The sequence below is a fragment of the Rhododendron vialii genome, chromosome 4a (assembly GCF_030253575.1).
Source record: "Rhododendron vialii isolate Sample 1 chromosome 4a, ASM3025357v1".
In the NCBI taxonomy this organism is placed as follows: Eukaryota; Viridiplantae; Streptophyta; class Magnoliopsida; order Ericales; family Ericaceae; genus Rhododendron; species Rhododendron vialii.
In genome coordinates, this window is record NC_080560.1 from 36,208,469 (window position 1) to 36,229,427 (window position 20,959).

General features: G+C 38.5%; 1 protein-coding gene, 2 long non-coding RNA genes and 1 other non-coding gene across 4 annotated transcripts in view; 2 read left to right on the plus strand and 2 right to left on the minus strand.

Annotated features, from left to right (window-relative positions):
* Nucleotides 1-1,173: 1,173 nt before the first annotated feature.
* Nucleotides 1,174-12,578, minus strand: LOC131324092 (uncharacterized). The gene is made up of 4 exons (XR_009199225.1): nucleotides 12,484-12,578; nucleotides 12,291-12,402; nucleotides 11,721-11,839; nucleotides 1,174-5,981 (listed from the first exon to the last, which is right to left on the minus strand). It is a non-coding gene; the product is annotated as an uncharacterized LOC131324092 (long non-coding RNA).
* LOC131324940 (small nucleolar RNA snoR100) lies at nucleotides 4,635-4,742 on the plus strand. Its single transcript, XR_009199523.1, has one exon. It is a non-coding gene; the product is annotated as a small nucleolar RNA snoR100 (small nucleolar RNA).
* Nucleotides 12,579-15,616: 3,038 nt separating the features above from the next.
* Nucleotides 15,617-20,959, minus strand: part of LOC131324093 (L-arabinokinase) — a 39,115-nt gene continuing 33,772 nt past the window's right edge. The window contains exons 28-29 of the mRNA XM_058355920.1: nucleotides 17,487-17,690; nucleotides 15,617-15,903 (exon numbers count right to left, since the gene is read on the minus strand). Coding sequence (XP_058211903.1) covers nucleotides 15,781-15,903; nucleotides 17,487-17,690 — 327 coding nt within the window. The 3' untranslated portion in view covers nucleotides 15,617-15,780. The remainder of the gene's footprint in view (nucleotides 15,904-17,486; nucleotides 17,691-20,959) is intronic.
* LOC131324094 (uncharacterized) lies at nucleotides 17,697-20,920 on the plus strand. The gene is made up of 2 exons (XR_009199226.1): nucleotides 17,697-19,051; nucleotides 20,678-20,920. It is a non-coding gene; the product is annotated as an uncharacterized LOC131324094 (long non-coding RNA).

The window sequence follows — 20,959 nt, forward strand, 5'->3', positions numbered from 1 at the left end:
ATTTTGAAGATGATTCTTGTCAGGAATTTGAAGCCTTAGAATACGCGGGTAATAGTTCCAACGAACATTGCAGTTTTCGGACGAAAGGGGATTTCCAAGCGCTGAGAAGCGACACTGACATTAGAATTTGCTTTTCGGGATTTTTTTTCCCAGATATTTTTCAGATTGTAAGACCAAGATTATTCTTAGATAATTATTTTCTATACGATAGGAACTTCATAATTTTTAAGACCGCCAACTTGAACAGTTTTCGAGCCACGTACGCATCCGGCCATCCAAGGCCACTAGCGTCATGCATGTACACTTGTAGCTTGGCTCAACACTTATAAATCTCACTAGTCGTCCCCTGTCATGTTCGTGTTTCCATATATTCAAAATTTTTGTGTCCCATTTCTGATTTCGTATCCGTGTTCTTGGCTGCATCCATATGTGTGCTTCTTAAAGCCAACCCAAAAAAAGAAAATGGAATGGAAACCATACAAAAAGATATCTTAAGGTCAACAAAAACTCCTCAACCAAGATTAGACTGCCAGACACTAATGGCCCGTTTGGATGGAAGATTTGTTTTGGGTGAATATAGAATAAGGGTGGATAGTAATGAGGAGTGCTATGTTAAGAAATGTGGCCCCACCTCTTAAGAAGGGTGGATTTGTAACGAGGTATTTGGATGGTTTTTTGAGGAGGAGGATATAGAAGGTGGATATGATGGAATTAGATGTTGAATGACTAAATTGCCCCCACTTAGATTTTTAAATCATCAAAATTCGTTTACTTAATTATAATTAAAGTAAATACATATTTATCATTAATTACGGCATAAAATAAATTCATTTTATTTTACAAATGTCTAAACCATATTATTTATTAGAAAAAAATATTATTTTCCAAAAATTTTTAAAAAATGTAATTGAAAAGTGAATTATTTTTATAAAAAAAATTACAATTCACATACACAGTTATGGGCCTCATGGCTAAAAATACAATTCATATATACCCCATGGGCCCCATCATATATATATGTGAGATATACACAATCCTCGTTTTTATCGTTTCCTCCAAAAAAACCACTCCAGAGGTACAACTCCTTCTTCGACGCCGACTTGAACGACACAATCCCACTCTTCTCCGACGCCGACAAGCTCTGTGAGGTACCTCTCTCTCTCTCTCTCTCTCTCTCTCTCTCTCTCTCTCTCTCTTCTTCGTAAAACACTGTGTGGGGGTGAGGGTGGATTTAAAGGGGTAAAAGAGTCCCAAATCCCCCAGATTTGCCAACGATAGGGGTGAAGCTCCGCTTGGAAAATCCACCCAAAATACTGTTAGAGGTGGATTTGTAGTCCCAACAGTGTTTTAATCCACCCTCCCAAAAATGCAACCAAAGACCGAATATGAGTGGGACCAGGAGATGAAATCCGGGCGGCGGCCTCCAAATCCGGCATCCAAACAGGGCCTAAAGGAAAAATTTTGGAGTGCATTTATAAGAAAGTGGAGTGAAAAATTAATTTTCCGTATCCCTAACCACAATGACAATTGATTTGTATGGGGTAAAGTTTGATTTTTAGTTATTAAATGTTCATCCCCCCTAGCAACACTACTAGTCTAAGATTGGATTAATCCTCTATTGTATTCTCTCTCTTTCTTTTTCTTTTTCTTTTTTATCAATGTCAAGCAATTCATTCATCACCCAAAGGGAAAAGATTTCAACACAATGTACAGGAATGAACCAAAACTATTAAATCAAATACACGAGTTACTGCTAAAAGTACACAAGCTACAGACTCAAAGAAACCCTGCCAAAGCAAACCTACACTAAGTGCCGGTATGAGAGACCCGTCAGTGACTCAGTAGTAGAGGATCCAAAAGGATCCCCAGTTTAAACCCGAAGTAAGTGCAAGATGAAATCGTCAATCGGAAGCAGAAACCCAAACTGGCACACCAGTCTGCTCTTGATTGGAAAACAGCACCAACGAAGCGCTGGCACGCCTTTGGAATCACAGCACGGACGCCACTCCAGGGCAACTCTTTGCTGGCACGATAGACGGCGTGGGCGGCACAGCAGCAGCAAAACTAGCCCACACAACCACGGCGGCGACAGATCTCAAATTTCGAACACCACACAACAACCACCAAAACAAAAACAAACTCAGTTATTCGCCCACCTACCACACCCACCGGATCTGGGGGAGACCCAGACTGGTACACAGCCGAATCTAAGGAAGACCTAGACTGGAAAACCTACTGGAAAAACCGGTTGGAGAGAGAGAAAAAAAACTAGCAAGAAAAATGCCAGAAAACCCACCTTTGCCCTCACCGATTATTGCGACCACATCCACCGTCGGCCCAAGAAGCATCCAGAGACTGAAAGGACAAAAAGGAACCATCCAAGATAGACCAATCGACCCAAGGTCGGTAACCCGCTCGCCGACAACCTAGCGCTTGAACCACTAGGCCAGAGAACCAAACAACGAGCGGTAGGGATGGGAGGAGGAGAGGAATAGGGGGCGGGGGGGCGCCACCCCTCCCCCGATCGAAACCCTCTATTGGAGTCTCATAAGCTTTGTTATTTCAACAAATCTACAAATTAAAGAATTTCATGAATAAGGGGCAGTGCCTCCTAGTTATCATAGGAACAAATACCTCTTGATTTCTAATTATCGATTACAATATTCAGTAGAAATTTAAAATTTGTAAATATAACAAAACCGCATAAGCATAAAACTATGATTTAGTGACCAAGGACAACTTAGATTAACATTGCAAGTTAATTTTGTTTGCATTGAAGTGTGAAAAAAAAAAAAAGTAAACTTTTAATTTTATATATTTTGGAAAAACATTAGGATTTACGTAATAGAAATAACTCATTTCAACACTGGATTTGAAATATTGGGATCAAAACATATAGAATCTCTAAAATCTGAAAAGGATTGTCATGATTTGATTACATAGTAGTGTTAAATGTAAGATTACATCAGATTTATTGGCTAACAAGTTTGACCTGCACCTAGACCAATTTCAATGATACCACAAGTCTTGTAGATGTTATGTGCATGAGTTTGCAGGTTCACATGCTCCCTATAAAAAGGGCATCGAAGTCTTAAACCTCCACAACCCACATCCTAAAGATGAAAACAGTTGCATGTTTTATAGTCCCTAGGACTTTGTTGATTCACAAAATCTACACATTAAAGACCTTCATTAAATATGGGGCACTGCCTTCTAATTATCATAGGAACCAATACCTCTTGATCTCTACTTTTCAATCACAATATTTAGCTGAATTTAAAATTTGAAAGGTATTAAAAAACCAGATAAGCATGAAACTAGGTATTTCATCAATAGTGATCGGAGACTACCTTTGTTAACAATGCACTTTAGTTATGTATGCATTGCAGAGTGAAAAAACATTACAGGAACTTTCGAACTTCTGCAACATAGACTGGGGGAAAACATTGGGATCTACGTAGGAGAAATAATCGATTTCCATCGTGGATTTGAAAAGTCAGGATCAATAAAAGATCTGATAAGGATTGTCAAGATCTGATTACATTGTAACATTAAATGCACTAGGATCACATTAGATTAACAGGCAAACAAGTTTCAACTGCACCTAGACCAACTTTAATGATACCAACAAGTCTTGCATGATACAAAAGCCAGAGAGATAGTTGTAGATGTCATGTGAATTAAGTTCCAGGTTCAAATCTTCCCTATAAAAAGGGCATCCAAGTCTTAAACCTCTACAACCCACATCCTAAAGATGAAACCTGTTGCATGTTTTCTAGTACTTTGCCTTTGGCTAGCTGCTCTCACCAACTTCTGTTTTGCTGATGACGAGCAGCAATCAGATCTAACTGTTGATTCTGCTTGGTTTGATAGTCAATCAAACCATGAAGAACCATCGGCAGCACCATCCAACCATGAAGAACCACTGGCGGCACCATCCTTGGATGAGGAAAAAGAAGCTAAGCATAAACCACACAAGGCACCTGCACCAACACCAACTAGCCCAGAGGCACCAACACCTTCCTCACCTGGTCACAAGCATAAGCATAAACACCACAAGCACCGAAAGACGCCGACGTCTCCACCCGAGCCAGCACCGACACCGTCACCGGCAATTACCCCACCCCAACACCCCTAGGCCCTATAACACCAACAGTGTCCATGCCACAGGCATCGACACCCATTGTTAAAATGCTCCAACCCTCCTTACTTTCTTAAAGTGTTTCAAGTAATAAGAGCTACTCTTGAAATATCATACTCCAGTTATCAATAAATGAAAAACTTTCTATCTTTTCCTATTCCCATGTGTTCTCTAATTCTCTGCCATTGAAGAATCGGTCATATCAATTTACAAAAATCTTCGAAAATAGGAATAATTGGCACTACAGGCAATGAAAATTTTGATGGCATTAACATTTTATTATAGATTTCTAGTTACCAAGTTTTAGCTCTCCTCGTAAATCGTAAATCGTAATTGCCTCAACACAAATATACTCAATGACATGCTCCATCAATTTCCCTTAGATTTCTTTGTTTCGAGAACAGTTCGAAATAAAGACCTTCATTGAATATCGGCCAACTCCTAATACACACAACAACATCCCACGTTTAGTTTCGTTGTCCTCATTATACTAGAATGAAGAAAGCATGGTACTGTGCACAGAAATTGATTTGGGTCTCTAGGCCTGCCCTCTCTGATACCTTTCGACTTTGATTTGAGAGCATGGTTCTGCAGCAAAACGTCCCTTTAGCTCCTTGGTTCTTGGAGGTCTAAGGGGCCACTATTTCAATGGTATTCAAAGAACAGCCACTTTGTGCATATATTGCCAAAGGTTAGGTCTGTCTTCAATCCTCCCCTCCATAACCCCAATAATTGGGAAAGAGATGGGTTCGGTAATTGTTCTATAACATTATACGAGATGTCGACTTAATTGCCCGTTTTAGTTGCCGGTAAGATCACTACTAAGAGGTCAAGGCCATCTACCCTAGCAGTTAAAAACTCCAAAACCTCATGTCTAATCCGTCTACTTCTCTATAAAAGAGCACCAAGGGACTCCCCCCACTTACGAGTCCTGTATCGTTTTCAAGGCTCCAACATAGCAAAGATGCATCTTACAGTGTAGCTACTTGGAATTATGTTTTTCATTTCTCCCACCCTTGCTTACTACAGTAGCACATATGACATACCCAACTCTTTCTGTCATAGACACCAGTCGACTAACCTTATGAAGAATAGTCACTAACCATATCTCAAGGACGTATAAGACCTCTTTTTTTGGGAACTTTCGGCCTACAGCATATGTAAGAAGCTAAGTACCATACTTTGAAGTCCAAAACTGTACAACGTCAATAATCATACATTACATTCAAATAACCATATAAATAAATAAGAAAAAGAACTCCATCAAAACTAATCTTTGAAGTTTGAATGTGTAGCTTTAAAAATTAGAAACATGATGAGGTAATACTAGGCGAATTGCGGTCTAATTGAAAGAGGCATCACAGAAAAAGAGTTGATTCAGTCAAAGGAAAGGTCAATGCAGTCGAAGAGGAGAAGAAGTGCCAGTGGAAGATCCTATTCAACTATTAGGGCTTTTTATAAAACCTGTTATCTGGTGCTTTGGTCTCATTAGAAACTTTGATCTCGTGCATTGGATATCAATTAGAGGTAGATACACTTAAAAAAATGTACAGCTCTGATTAAATTCACAAATTTCTTACAGTTAATGGTTAAGCATACTTCATGCGCCTTAGGCTTAGTCCCGAAGCACGCACTTTTCGCGCTTCACCTGCACTTCGCCATCTGCACTACGCTTCTACACATTAAGTCCCATACCCGTGCCTCGTCTACTTCGCGCTTAAGCACGCTTCTTAAATCACTGCTCGAAACCAATTGGCAATGATTAGAGGAGCCGCTCGGACTCATTTACTAGTTTGTGGAGCTTATAATTAATCAATGCAGGACAAGCTCTTACAATCCCCTGCATGTGGAGAGGTAAACAAAAGATCCATAAAATTGGGAGCACAACGAAACAAAGTGCACTTATGGCACAAACAATGTGGCAAACAATAAGAGTCTTGGCCAAAAGCCTCCAAAGCCTAGCTCTAATACCATGTTAAAACATCAAACTCATAACCAACTTCCAATGAGTGGAGAGGCCGTCCAGGCTCATATACTAGTTTTTGGAGGTTATAATTAACCATTATGGGACAAGCTCTAACAAACATAATACTCATAATAGTAACAATTTTCCTTGTTGATAACAGCCATATCCTTTATTGTTTGATTTTTGAAGAGCTAAGCTTGAGACATTAAGCTATGGGTTTTCATCAAATATAGGGTCCCGTTCACAAAAAACTCAATGACCGTTTCAAAGGTTAGGCCTTCTCTACCTTTAAATTCCAAGAGGATATCACTCTGATATGACTTCACACTTTGGAAAATCTAAAAATTCTTGACATGACAAAAATGAATGTTGGTCCTCTATAAGAATTAATTTCGATTCTAGATTTAAAATAAATGAAAGCTACTTTTCTTGTCAACTAACATGCCATATTCTATTTCACATAGAAAATTCAAGAAGTACATGCAATTATGAATTCAAGAAGTCTTAGCCTATCAGTTTTCACTTAGATGTTTTGACATGATATCAAAAGCTAGGCTTTGGAGGCTATTGGACAAAACTCTCTAGCTATTATATTCCCTGTTTTCTGCCATAAAGGCAATTTGTTTCGTTGTGATTCATGAGATATCGATGCCAGCGATACTACATCATCATTGACGCATGATATCACTATCCAATGTAACATTCCAGGTTTTCATAGCCAACCCCCTATGCAGATGTAGTGATTAGAGTTCACTATCCTAGATGTAGTCTTATTGTTGGACGTTGATACCACTTGTCAATGATGATGCAGTATTACTAGCTAGTATCACTATGGTAATGGAGTTTTTCTCCAATAGTGGGCCAACTTTAATCATTAGACCTCATCATTTGGTAGAACCTAACCAGAAAATCATTCATGCGAAAAATTAAACTAATCAGATAACCATAGCCATTTAATTGCATAAAATTCAAACGTTTACAGTTTATCATCACAAATAAAACTCCGTCCATCTTTTGGAAGACGATTGTGATCAAATCACAGGGCTAGACTCATCTAATTAGCTTTGTTGAGGATTTTTTTTTTACATAAACGGCCTACTTCGTATTGACCCGTGTTGAAGATACATTACCTTAACATTGGCTTTTAGAGTTAACCAAACTGTGCTTAAAATAAGATAATCCTTGAACTTAATTGCACATCTCAAATGAGGTCTAGGTTTTGAATACTAAGGAGAACATGGAGTCGGGGTTTTAGCAAGGTAAAAGGGCAAACCCAATGCACGAGGCTCCCGCCATTGCAGGGTCTAGAGAAGGATTGATGTACGCAGCCAGGGTTAAGTCCAATAATTGACCCTTGGAGGTCATCAGATCAGTTTTGGACACATCGCAAAAAATATGGGACATTCCTGCTTTTCTAATTTAATTGTATCAATCTTAGGTAAGGGAAATGTCAACACACATGTATCTCTAGTTAGACACAAGTGGGCACACGATATAGGTCCATTATAATTTTCAAAACTTGCATTTGGGCTTAAATTATCGTGTTTAAAGAATAAAAGGTAACAATCACCACAGATACATATATGTAGACAAATACACAATATAAGTTTCGACATATATATACCTATTTTTTGTCATCCCCCGTCGGTTAGTATTTATATTTTTTTCAAAATTGGTGTCCCATACGTGTTTCTTTTCCTAAGTCCGCATATGTGCTCCATAGAGCCCACGACACAATGGTAAAAAAAAAAATTTACCAAAGAAATAGTTCAAGGTTGGACAAAACACTTCAAAACTAAGATCACTATACCTATGTTAGGAAAATTACAATAATAACTCTAACCACAAATCACAACTGACTTGGATGGGGATAATCTTTGTTTTCTAGGTATTAAATTTTTCTCTCTCCTCACAATTGCACAAACAACAGTAGTCTAAGATGGGATTAATCCTCTACCGGATTCTCATAGACTTTGTGAATTCACAAAATCTATGAATAAAAAAACTTCATTAACTATCTTCATTAAATATGGGTCATTGCCTTCCAATTATACATGGAACCAATACCTCTTTATTACTAGAGTTCAATCACAATATTTAGCTGAATATAAAAAATTCGTAGTCATCAAAAAACCCCATAAGCATTATAATAGAGTTTGTGAGCATTGGTCATTGAGGACTACTTAGATTAACAATGCGCTTTCGATTATTTATGTAGCAGGGTTCAAAAACAGTACTGGAACTTTTAATTTTAAGCATTCTAGACTGGGGGAAAATATTAGGAACTAAAGATATAGAATCTAAAAAATTCGATAGGGATTGTCAAGATTTAATTACATTGTAATATTAAATGAACAAGTTTGACCTGCACCTGAACCAATTTCAATATCAAATCTTGTGGGATCCACCATCATGGCCAAGAACTCTTGTAGATGTGTCATGTAATTAAGTTAGAGGTTCACATGCTCCCTATAAAAAGGGCATCAAAGTCTTAAGTCTTAACCCTCCACAACCCACATCCTAAAGATGAAAAGTACTGTTGCATAGTTTACTAGTGTCTTTCCTTTGACTAGCTGCTCTCACCAACCTCTCTTTTGCTGATGACGAGCAGCTATCAGATCTAACTGCTGATTCTGCTTGGTTTGATAGTCAATCAAACCATGAAGAACCATCGGCGGCACCATCCAACCATGAAGAACCATCAGCGGCACCATCCTTGGATGAGGAACCAGAAGCTAAGCATAATTCGAAGGGCCACAAACATAAAAAAACACAAGGCACCTGCACCAACACCAACAAGCCCAGAGGCAACAACACCTTCCTCACCTGGTCACAAGCATAAGCATAAACACCACAAGCACCGAAAGACGCCGACGTCCCCACCCAAGCCAGCACCGACACCATCACCAGTAATGACCCCACCCCGACTCCCCTAGGGCCCATAACACCAATAGTGTCCATGCCAGAGGCATCGCCACCCGTTGTTAAAATGCTCCAACCCTCCTTACTTTCTTAAAGCGTGTCTAGTAATAAGAGCTACTCTTGAAATAACATACTCCTGTTATGAATAAATGATAACCTTTCTATCTTTTCCTATTCCCATATGTTCTCTAATTCTCTTCCATTCAAGAATCCGTCAACCGTCATAACAATTTACGAATATCTTCAGAAAGAGGAATAATTGGCTCTACAAGTGAAGAAATTTTTTATGGCATTAACATTTTATTGTAGATTTCTAGTTCCCAAAGTTTTAGCTCTCCTCGTAAATCGTAATTGCCTCAACACAAATATACACGAAGACATGCTCCATCAATTCCCCTTAGATTTCATTGTTTCAAGAATAGTTCGAAATAAAGACCTTCATTGAATCGGCCACCTCCTTCTAATGCGCACAACAGCATCTCACGTTTAGTACGTAAATTTTCACTATCATGTAGTTTAAAAAACTATTGCTTTAGCTATTAAAAAAGCATAAGGTCACGGAAAAGGTCATTGATCAGATATTAAGGCTATGAAGCACGGATATGGACAAGGATACAGACACAAAAATTTAAAAAAAAAAAAAGGGGGGGGGGGGGGGGGGGGCGGGGCGGGGGCGGCGCCCATGTACACTGCCGTGGACATGGCAAATATAGCTGCACATATATGTATATATTTGTATGCATACTTGCATTGTAAAATCAAAAATGCAAACACTACTACACTAACCATAATCCACCAAAAGTCAGCTACCAATGGAAACAGAATTAATTCCTACTTAATAATATATACACACATATGGATGCTTGCACATAAGCGGTAATATACTTACATAATATATATATATATATATATATATATATATATATGTATGTATATAGATGCTTGCATATGTCATCATATTATGTATGCAAATATGTATGTATGTATGCATGCATATGCTGCTATGAATATGTCCAACACCATCCACCTCGGCATCATATGGCAGAGGATTTTGGAACTTAGGTCCTATAGCTACGGAACTTGCCCAAACAACCTGCTGCCATAGCTAAACCCACATCATATGTTACGGGAAAAATTGTTTTCGATATAATGAAATCACAAAAGCATAGTAGTGTTGTGCCCAAAGGGATCGAAACCAACAAACTCAAACACACCAAACACAGATACACGAAGTATTTACGTGGTTTCCCAAACTCGGGTACTCCACGGGGGTAAACCGGAGCAATTATTCAGACAATGGAAGCTTTACAAAGAGGTCTCTCACCCCACCACTCTCTCACAGTATCTCCCACATTGCTACTACCACTAGTCCTCACTGGTATCTCTATTTCCAGATGCAAACTACACAAGGCCTGAGCTATAGCCATGGCTCAATGCATTATTAGAGACAAAATTAGTACGGTGGATGGGAATGGATAGCACCAAGCTGTCCACTTGTTTGGACACTCCATGTGTGAGGCAAACCCATGTGTAATTGATGAAGAGGGGAGCCACCATGCCCCAAAGTCAACACATAGAACCTTTGAATTAGAACTTATGTCCCAATTTTAATTGCCAAAAAAGATCATTACTAAGACGCTGAGGCCATCTAGACTAATACATAGACAGATCCAAACATTTGATGATGTTTGAATCAGTTGAATCTTCTATAAAGAAGCACCAAGGAACTCCCATCACTTATAAGTCGCTTATAGTTTGCAAGGGTTGTCAATTGGGGTGATGTATTCATTACTCCCTCCCTAACTTACTAGTGATTACCGTAGCGCATACCCGATGCAGTCAAACCAGTCGCAAACCCCAACTAATAAAACCCCCATGAAGATAACTCATTGACCATACCTCACTGATGGGTAAGACCGCCACTAAAAACATCACCACCACCTTGGCGTCATTTGGTAAGTATACTGAAACTCTGGGCCTACAGCTACAAAACTCGCCCAAACAACCTGATGCACCACCATCTAGGGTTAGTTTGTGGGAAAAAAAACAAAAACAAAATCTCTAAGATAAAAGTGTATGAAGGAGACTATTTGGTGGAAATAAGAGCTACAGTTCAGAGGTTGTATCCCCACTTCATGAATGAGAAAGAGGTCTTCCATATTAATAGCTAATTCCATTGGTCCCTATTCCCCTCATCGTTTGAGTTCACAAGCGGTAGGGCTGAGACATTAAGCATGGTTTTGCATCAAATATAGCATTCGCTTAGGCCTTATGCGAAAACCTTTAACTATAGGCTGGATATCACTTTCATACGGCATCACTTCAAAAAATTCAAAAATGCATTCCATATCACCAAATTGATTGATGGTTACTTCCTCTATATGCTGAAATTTTGTTTGTACTTGTAAACAAAAAGAAAATAGAACCTAAGGCTCCAAGTTGCCTGAAACATGGATGTAAAATCTGAAAACCACCTTGTGCTCGATATAGGCTTTTCTTAGCAATTTACATAAACATGCATAATATGTTTCTCATACAAACTTCGAAGTTCACCAGGAATCTATTTTTGTTGCTATGTATTGAAAACATAACATGTGTTGAATGAAACAGTTTAAAAGATTTCAATAAAAAGAATCGATAGCAACGCCATTGCGGTACTCAAGTTATACCATCATAGCACATAAAGCCTACCGTAAGATCTGGCATTGTTCATCGAGTGGAGGTTTCACCTATCTTCCCTTTCTGGTCACTGCATGATTCTCCTTAGCTCCTCTTGATAACAACCCCAAGAACGCGAATCATCATCAAACCTAAGTAATTAATGTCAAGGTTACTAATGTTAATTTGCAGAATGATAAGTCTTAGGAGAATGAGGTATCATTAGTTACAGTATCCATCAACATACTATTACTATGAAGCACAGATGCTTCTAGAAACTCCTCCAATACTTGCAAATACATATCACAAAAGTATGATTTTCTGTAGTTTTAAAGTATAGGATACTTTTCAGATACTCATCCGATACTTGCAATTACAGATGAGTTTGACCTAGATTAATGATCTTTTTTTTTTTTGCGATGCGCACAAAATTAAAAAAAAAACTACAATTAGTCTTAGTACTCCATTATAGCATGAAAACACAAGCAAAAAGTACTAAAAAGACAAGAAAAGCAACCACGAATAAGCATCTCAAAAAAGTACATGTTATCAAATCTTAACGCTTCTTTCACAACACAATACACAACGATTCAAGAATCGCACCATTAATTCAAGATAACTATGGCATGCACAACAACTCGCGATATCTGAAAATCCCAATAGAATACCTGATCACTAGTATTTGTCTTCTTCCAGCAGTCAAGACTTGAGGGTTCTGCAAATTATTTGAAAGAAGAATATAACTATTTGCATATTTTGAAAGCAGTAACTATGACGACTGGGGCAATGATGGAACTTAGAGAGAGATAGAGAGAGAGAGAGTGACCGTTGGGGTGAGTGAGAGAGCACGTTGCGCCGTAGTCCGTAGGGCACGAAAACCTCTAACCGTATGAAGGATTTTAGTTGTGTTTGGTCTTTCTATTCCGAAGTAGTAAAATACAAAAAGTGTTTGGCACGTTAGAAATTTTGGGTTAGTGTTTGCCGATGGGCTCTAGCCCCTGTTGGTATTTTCTGCTCTTCTTCTTGTCGGAAGTCAGGATTCGAACTTTGTCACAATCATTTGGGGTTCAGAATTATGAATAAATTCTAAAATTAATTGTAAATTAACATATTAATTCTCAACTAACTCCCGCAGATGTATAGTACAATATTGGCAAAAAAGAAAAAGAACTTCTCGGGAGTAATGGGAGTAATGCAAGGCCAATTCTATTCCCAACCCCAGATCCATTTCTTAAATGGGAGGAGAGTAGAGTGTTCCATTAGTTGGTTTTTCATTGAGGAAGAGATGAGAGAAGGAGTACAGGAGTGATTCGTATTTCGTAGTGTAGGAGGAGGGAGGAAGATACACGGTTTATGGTCGAAGAAGGAAGGAGATGAAGGAGTGGGTTATCAAAGGAGTAGTTTTTTAGGTGAGTGGGTTGTATATAGTAATTGTAGGGACAAAATTGTCATTCTACATGAGGATATTTTTGTCCTAAAATTTATTAGTTTTTCTAATGGGTTGTAATTGGCAATTGTGAGTTGCAAAAAAAATTGGCCGTAACTCAATGCCCGGTAAAAAAAAATGTCACAAATGTGCCCAAGTCGGAGAGAATTTGCCCAAAGTAAAAATTGATCTTTTAACATAATTCTCTTATCAATACACGTAAAAAAAATGAAAAAGAAAACAACTTCGTCTCTTTTGTACACTCTTTCACAATTTCTCTTTCACTCGATCTTTTCATCCCTTTATGTTTTCTATCCTATCTGAACGCAAGTAACGAGACAGAACACTTCAAATCCCGTACTCCATAAATTGGTATATGAACACCATTTTCAGCCTAAACAAGAAATCTTTCCCGGTTCTAATTCTCATCATTGAGAAAATTAATCAGTTCATCCTATATCCGGTGACGATCCCACCCGCTCCCACTTCTGATTCTCCTCATTCAACCATTGTGCAGTTTCGTCCAAGAATCGTAACACGCACTTGTCCCTGCATCTCCTCATATCGAGCACGTCCCCGTTGGTACCTAATTTGTAACCTATTAGCAGGATGGTCCATTTTTGGAAGCCAAGAAAGCAGAACAACCCATCATATTCGTTCTTCGGCGGACGCACATCGACTGTAACCGTTTCCCCCCGGGTAACATTCACTTTGAAATCGCAAGGTTCGTTGGTGTTTTCCCCTCTCCAACACGCAATGGCATTATCTCTTACCACACTTCTGTTTTCAATGACCAGAGGCATGGCTACTAGTGTAACATTAATGCAAAAGATGTATAACAAGCATGACAGTAACGATCCGGCCGCGATTGGCCGGGCCGGGCCTCCCCTTTCTCCCATTATTTTGGTTTCAGGTGGAGCCAGACACCATGTTATGAGAGTAAAATTTTTGTTGGATTGGTATTCTTGAAGCACTAATGACTGATGACTAAAGTGAATGGAAAATTAATGTTCAAAGTAACGTAACATCGTAGGAACCAGGGGCCTGCTATGTCTTGAAGCACTGTCTCAAGCCTCAGAATGGAATTCAAACCACTCGTTTTGTAGAGCTTGACGTGCAAAACAACCACGTAAAAAAATTAAGTCGAAAACTCAGTGCGCAAAAACACATTCGTACAAAGCTATTATTATTGTTCGAAAAATCAGGCTCGAAAACGTTATTCGTTCATGAGGTTACCAATATTCGATCAACTTGATTTTCTATGGGGTTGTTCTACGTGTCGAGCTATATGAAGTGAACGGTTCAGGATACATTCACTCTTCATAATTTCCAGCATCCACATGGCAAGATCAATGGAAGGATATGTGTTAAATACTGAATTTAGGCTTATTAGTTTGTGCAATGTCATTTACAAGTTTGTGCAAAGCATATGCTCGAGTCGAGTCCTTTTGGGATAAATTGGCACTTGCCATGGGTTTTAACGCTAGACTAGATGGGAGAACAAAATTGTTGGAGGAGAGAATTTTTGAGAGCTTCTCTTTCCAACCTAAAGAGAGGTTAGAGAGAGAGTCCCCAAGTCCGACCCCGAGTTTTTTTTATGAAAGTACCGTAGTTTTCTAAACTATTCAGCGTTCTACCATTGTTTTCAAACTATTTATAAAATTATCGTTGTTTTAAACTTCTCAGGTTTAAGAAGAGAGGACTCTCACATCCAATACGAGAAGTATTGTTAGACACACTGGCACCACCGCTACGATGGACAACAACACGTTGGATGGAATCCCATACAACTTCTTAGGTTGAGAATGAGAAGTGAATTAACTTCTCAAGTTCAACATAAGAAGTCTAAAACAACGGTAATTTTACAAATAGAAAACAACGGTAGAACATTGAATAGTTTAGATCTGTATCTTGATCCACGAAAAAGGAAGAAGAAAAAGATCAGCATCGTACTCCGTTATCCTTTACGGTGAGCAATATGGTTATCGTCCAGAGAGGGTGATTCGTCCCCCCTCTCCCCTTAATCCGTTTTTTCCATGGTTGCAAACATTTTTGTTTTTGCCAAAGATTGGGACAGTTTCCATTGATAGGAAAAGAAAACACACACATCAGGGATGGCTTTCATTTCCTTGGAGAGAAGGCAAAAATTCATATTTATCACACATCACCAGAACTGTCCAGTCCCTTTTTGGGAACCGGAGAGTATCCTATTCCTACTTCGGGACAGGACACAATGGGATGCCATCAAGCCATCTGCGGCGCATCATGTGCTATGTCAGCTTAGTAGTGTCCTAGAGGATAACAGATAATGTTTCAATTTTAGAGAAGTGGAGAAACAACTGATGCTGTTAATTGAATAGTCCATCACTTAGCAAAGAATGCTCGGTTTGTTTTTAGCATTGATGTATCGATGGAAGTGGCTCCCAAATCTATAAGCCCGCCCTTGTTGCAAACATTTGTAAGCAATAAAGTTGGTGCTGATTTACCAAACAAACCAGCAAGAGGAGGGAAAGTACCAACCTTTATTTAAATATTCACAACTGTGAAATGCTCACCACCACTTGAGGTGGAGTTTCAACATTGATTTCAGAACTGGTACCCAAAAAGGAGACCAGAATAATAAGATATCAATCTCCAATAGGATAAACATTCTTCTTAGCAATAGATTCAATTAAAATTAGGAGGGTGCCGGCGACGAATCCTTAGATACCCAAACTTCCCAGCACCTGGAGACGAACCTTCAAAAAGAAATGGCAGGTAGCCAGTGGCACCTTTGTATCTCTGCTGAATCTGTGCATATTCAAATTGCAAAGAGGCCATTATGTCCCAAAAGATATGTACAAACGAATACGAATAACAAAGCTCGCTCACAAAGTAGTGCTCCAATTGTTGCAAATTGAACTAAAAGACACTTAAAGAGATTACGGCAATGTCTGGCAAGGGATGAAGAATAAAAACACCCACCCAATAAATCGACACCTACTATGAGGTACACGGCGCTCTTGGGTGGAGATAGGAATGAATGAGAGCAATTTATCCATGGTTGTGAAGGTGTTTTGCAAAAGTGCAACACTAAGCTTTAGAAAAGAACTACTAACTTCATCTATGGATTCGGAACTTATTTTCCTACTAGCTCTTTGACGTTGATACTTATTTACTCCTTCACATTGCTCTAATTCTATATCACCAACCAGGTCTACCAAATCCCTTTATAGTCTCCTCATTTTTTTTTGACTTCTCATTCTCCTAGCCTCGAGAAAGACATGTTTAATAGGATTCCAAAGTACTGTGGTGAATTGCCTTCAATATACGAAAAGCCATCAGGTTGATGATAAATTTGTATCTATTTTATCATTTAACATATTTTTACTAATTCAACCTCAAACTTTTGATTACGAGATACGAAAAAATACCACGAATGAGGGGCATCTCCTCAGTTAGTGAAGGGTACTCGTGAGTTAGGGCAAAGGTATCTGCGCAGTTGAGGTAGAAAAATCCAAGCTATGGTTACCAAGTAGTGTGTATGAATGAGATTGCTCACCACTTGTCCAAATTGAATCGCACTAATTTATAGAAAGCAATCATTAGAGGTTTGTAGATACCAGAGAATGCCTTTTCTTTATAGCAATTGGTTCTATAGACTATTTAGATATACAGCAATATGGAGAAAACTATGGTACACACGGTGTGTACCATATTGATGTGATATACTCTCTTTTTTTCGTTCAGTACAAGTATTTTGATTCATGTTACGTTTTTTCCTGGTGGAGTTGTGAATAAGTATGTAAAGTAAAATAGTGAACTTAGGCATATTTATCATAAGTATGGTTATTTACGAATTTTATAGTTCATGTGTGTGTTGTCCATTTGTTATCGTTCGATTAGTAAAACATGTTTTCGGTTAAATTGTTACAACTTTTACTGGCATTTGTCACATATTATTCTGGTCAATTACGAATGAGTGTGTGGTACACAACAAAATGTTAGGAATTATTGACTAGTTACAAAAATATTTGACGGTAATCAGAAATCATTCTTTTTAGGCTACACAAAGTTTGGCTAAAGTTTACCATAGGCCTTTCAATATAGCACTACAAGAGACTATTTTATAAATGTACTAAATATAGCATCAGGTCTAATGTATTTCACCTCAGAGTTAACCTTGTGAAGGAAGCTTTCCTAATACATCGACTAAAACCACACCTTTTTGATTTATTTATTTATTTATTTGAGCAAACACCTTTCTGGGTTACACATGCATGAAATAACTAAAAAGATGTTTTCAGACCAATAACCTTCAGTAAAGCATGTAGAAAATCTTATAAAATAACATGTCTTTACAAATTCTTTTTGAGTAAAATGTGTAAACTTACCTCGAGAATCTGTTGGCTGCTCCGAAGACAATTCCTACCAATGACACAAACTGTCCCACCGGATCCACCACCAGTGATCTTTGCTCCATATAAAGTTCCATCTTCAGTGTTGGAGTTTTTCTTTTGTTGCATTTGCTGTACTAATTGAACAAGCCCGTCTGTCCCATCCGAGCCAAGTCCACAAGCACTGTAACTGTAGTGACACTGCAGACCAAAGTAGTGCATCAACAACAGCTACCATCAATTTTGCCTTCATGTTTTAGGTTCCTTTTGAAAATTTCAACCACAAAAACTGTTCTGCAGTCCCAAAAGCATGATTGTAGAACTTGGTTGTGAATGGATAAATGCAGGTTAAAAGATTTTTGATGCAAAGCTGCCACTAAGCTCGGGAGACACAAAATGCATTCTCATTTTGGGATACAAAGTTAATCAAGGGTTTGATCCAAAACTGTGAATGATAACAACTGTAAAAATTTCATCCACAAAAGATGCACACAGGGGCAGAGGTATTAAGGGGCCCGGTGCCCTTTCTGCTTCCATTGATTTAGGACTTACGAACTGGCGACTCCTACTGCTTTTCATGTTGTTCTTTGATTGAATAAGCTTGAAATTGCTCAATTGAATCAGTTTGAATGTTTGATTCCAGCAGACAGGTGATTGTATACATAGAAAGGGAAATTGCGATGCAATTTATTTTAGCGTCAATCAATCCTAGATGATTTTGGAGATTTTAAAACATGTCGGTTTCACTTTGATAGATTATTAAACTACTTTTGTTCTATTTTGATGGATAATCAATCTTGAAAAATATTTTTTGGCTTATCCTTTGACTATGGAATGCAAGTATATTGTTAGTTTTTTCTTTTACTTATTTAGTAAGTAATAGAGAGATGTGTGATGTTAAAAAATTTTCCGCAATGACTCGACCCCCCGGGATTCTTAATCCTAACTCCGCCACTGGATGCACATAACTGGGTTTCAGACGACACACCCTGTGCCATGTTCACAGTGCTTCTCATGAACTTAAGGGACCTACTAGTTATGTGTTTCAGATGATAGACCATATGACATGTTCAAAACACAGTGCTTCTCATGAACTTAAGGAACCTCCTAAGTACTAACATATTTGTAGAGATCCGTATTTTTGAGGTCGTATTTTTCTTTTATGAACGTACGACCCGTCGAGATAGACAGTGCGGATATTCGGTGTGACTTCTTCGTGGGAGGATATAAGGATAATTGTGCGAGAGGTGCATGTGTGTGTGTGTGGGGTGGAAGCATGGGATTACTCCCCATGCCATTAATTTTCCCAGGAGAATAATTTCTCCCATTTTCCCCCTTCCTCACTCTCGGCTATCTCTCCCTCCTCTTCTCCATCCGCAAAACTCTCCCTCTCTTCTCTCTTCGATCTCTTCACCTTAGAGCGTGATTCCGAACGAAGTTCAAGAATTAAAGTTGCTATACGAAACACGGGCTTTCCGAATATCCAAGAAAATTCATGATCGGACGTCGTTGGAGCTCGGTTGACTCGGTCAAAGGGTCGGGTTTTGCTCAAAACCCATGAGGTAGGGATTTCTTACTCTTGTTATGCGTTTATACGGTGTTTATGTACCCCGATCGTGCCTTGTTTCGTTGTTTGAGGTTGTTTCTTCCATTTCCGAGAATCTGCAGAACAGGGCCTTTGTTTTCGGGGTTTTACGCCTTCTTAATTTGAGAATTGAATTTTGGTTCCTTCGTATGAAATAGAGTAGACTTAAAGCCCGTTCTAATGCCGCTGGAATCACCCGAAACCGTTGAAAATTGAATTTATGGTGATTTTTAGAATACTGGTCTGCAATCTGTCTCGTTTTCTGGGTTTCAGCCCACTTCGATCGGCCAAAACTTTCTCGTCCGATGTCCGTTTTATACAAACTTTATATCGGTTCGAAGGTCTTGAAGTTAGCTTTCATTTGCCACCGGAATCGACTTAAAACTCTTAGTACACAGAAAGTTATGATCGTTTGAGTAGAGGTGTGTCAATCTGTCATGCTGCGTGACAGATTCGTGTAACCACCCTTGGAGTCTAGATTTGACAAGGGTTCCTTCGTGACTTTTAAGCTTCATTCAATCGTGCAACTATTGGGACTGAAATCACTCAAAAATATTAAGAACTCGATTTATAGTGATTTTTAGAAGATTGAACTAAAATCTGAAAATCTGGGCAGCGCACTGGGCTGCGTTTTTCATTGTTTGTTATGGTTAAATGACGCTATTGGTGGGTCCTTATGGGTTTTAAAGATTGGTAAGTTGGTGATCTTTTGGCGTTGGAATCATTGAAAAATATTGAGTATGGAATTTTTAACGAATTGTCGAACACTGACTGCTCGCTGGGACAGTTTTGGTCCGTTAGTTCTCGTTCATCCATTTTTTTTGACTTTCGATCATTTCTAATCCATTTTAAGCATCGTTAAATCATTCCTAAGCTTGATTACTCAAGTTCTAATGATTCGTTGATCGTTCAGGTTTCTTCAAACTCTTTTGGCGCTCGTTCCATGAGGTCTAAATATTAATATTAGCGGATAGCATGTTGTAGAGTTGTTAGGAGGTTGATACGATATTGTGATATACTAAGAGAAAAAGGCGCATACTCTTTTATCAGTTGATGTTCTATTATGATTGATTTTTTGGAATGCGTTGAAATGTGATTGTCGATGTGTGTTAAACCTATAGGTCGGTTTGATTGACGTGCTTTATTGCGTTATGAGATTATGAGAAGTATTTGTTCAAGGGATTGTGTGATTGTTGGGATTCGAGTGAATGTAATTGAGAATTGGAATGAGGAAATGGATGCAACGCAAGGGGTAGTAATGCAGACTACAACGCAAGGGATGGAAATGCAGACTGCAACGCAAGGGGTGGAAATGCAGAGTGGTTGAGATTGTGAGAAGTGTCGAAATGGTTGCGAACCTATTGTGAGTACGTTTGATTGATGTGATTTTAATAATGTTTCTACATGACATGTGAACGGTTTGGAATACTTACAAATTGTTTGGAACTCTTTGGCCGTAGTCTGTCTTTCGTTGTGATAAACTTGTGTTTCTCCTTTCACTTATCGAATTCTTTCACTCTTTGTGCATACTTCATCGCATTTTCATATAACTTGAGTATAGATTTCTCTACTGGGCTAGTGTAGCTCAACCTATCATTTTCAGGTACACTACAGGAACATAGTCTTGGAGGGTGTGAAGTGCATGCAGACATCACAGACTAAAGTTATTTTCTGAAGTACTTGTCTTTCATCGTAAATTAAATTGCATTGTACTATTCTCTCTATTTTGGAATACTGTATCAATTGACAGATTTGTGAGATTCAGAAACTGTATTGTAATTTGGGGTACCGTATGTACTATTGTGAGGATTCGTATTTAAAATAGCATTGTTATTTATGTTAAAAATCGAGGGCGTGACAATATTTGTTAGACTTCATAGCAGAA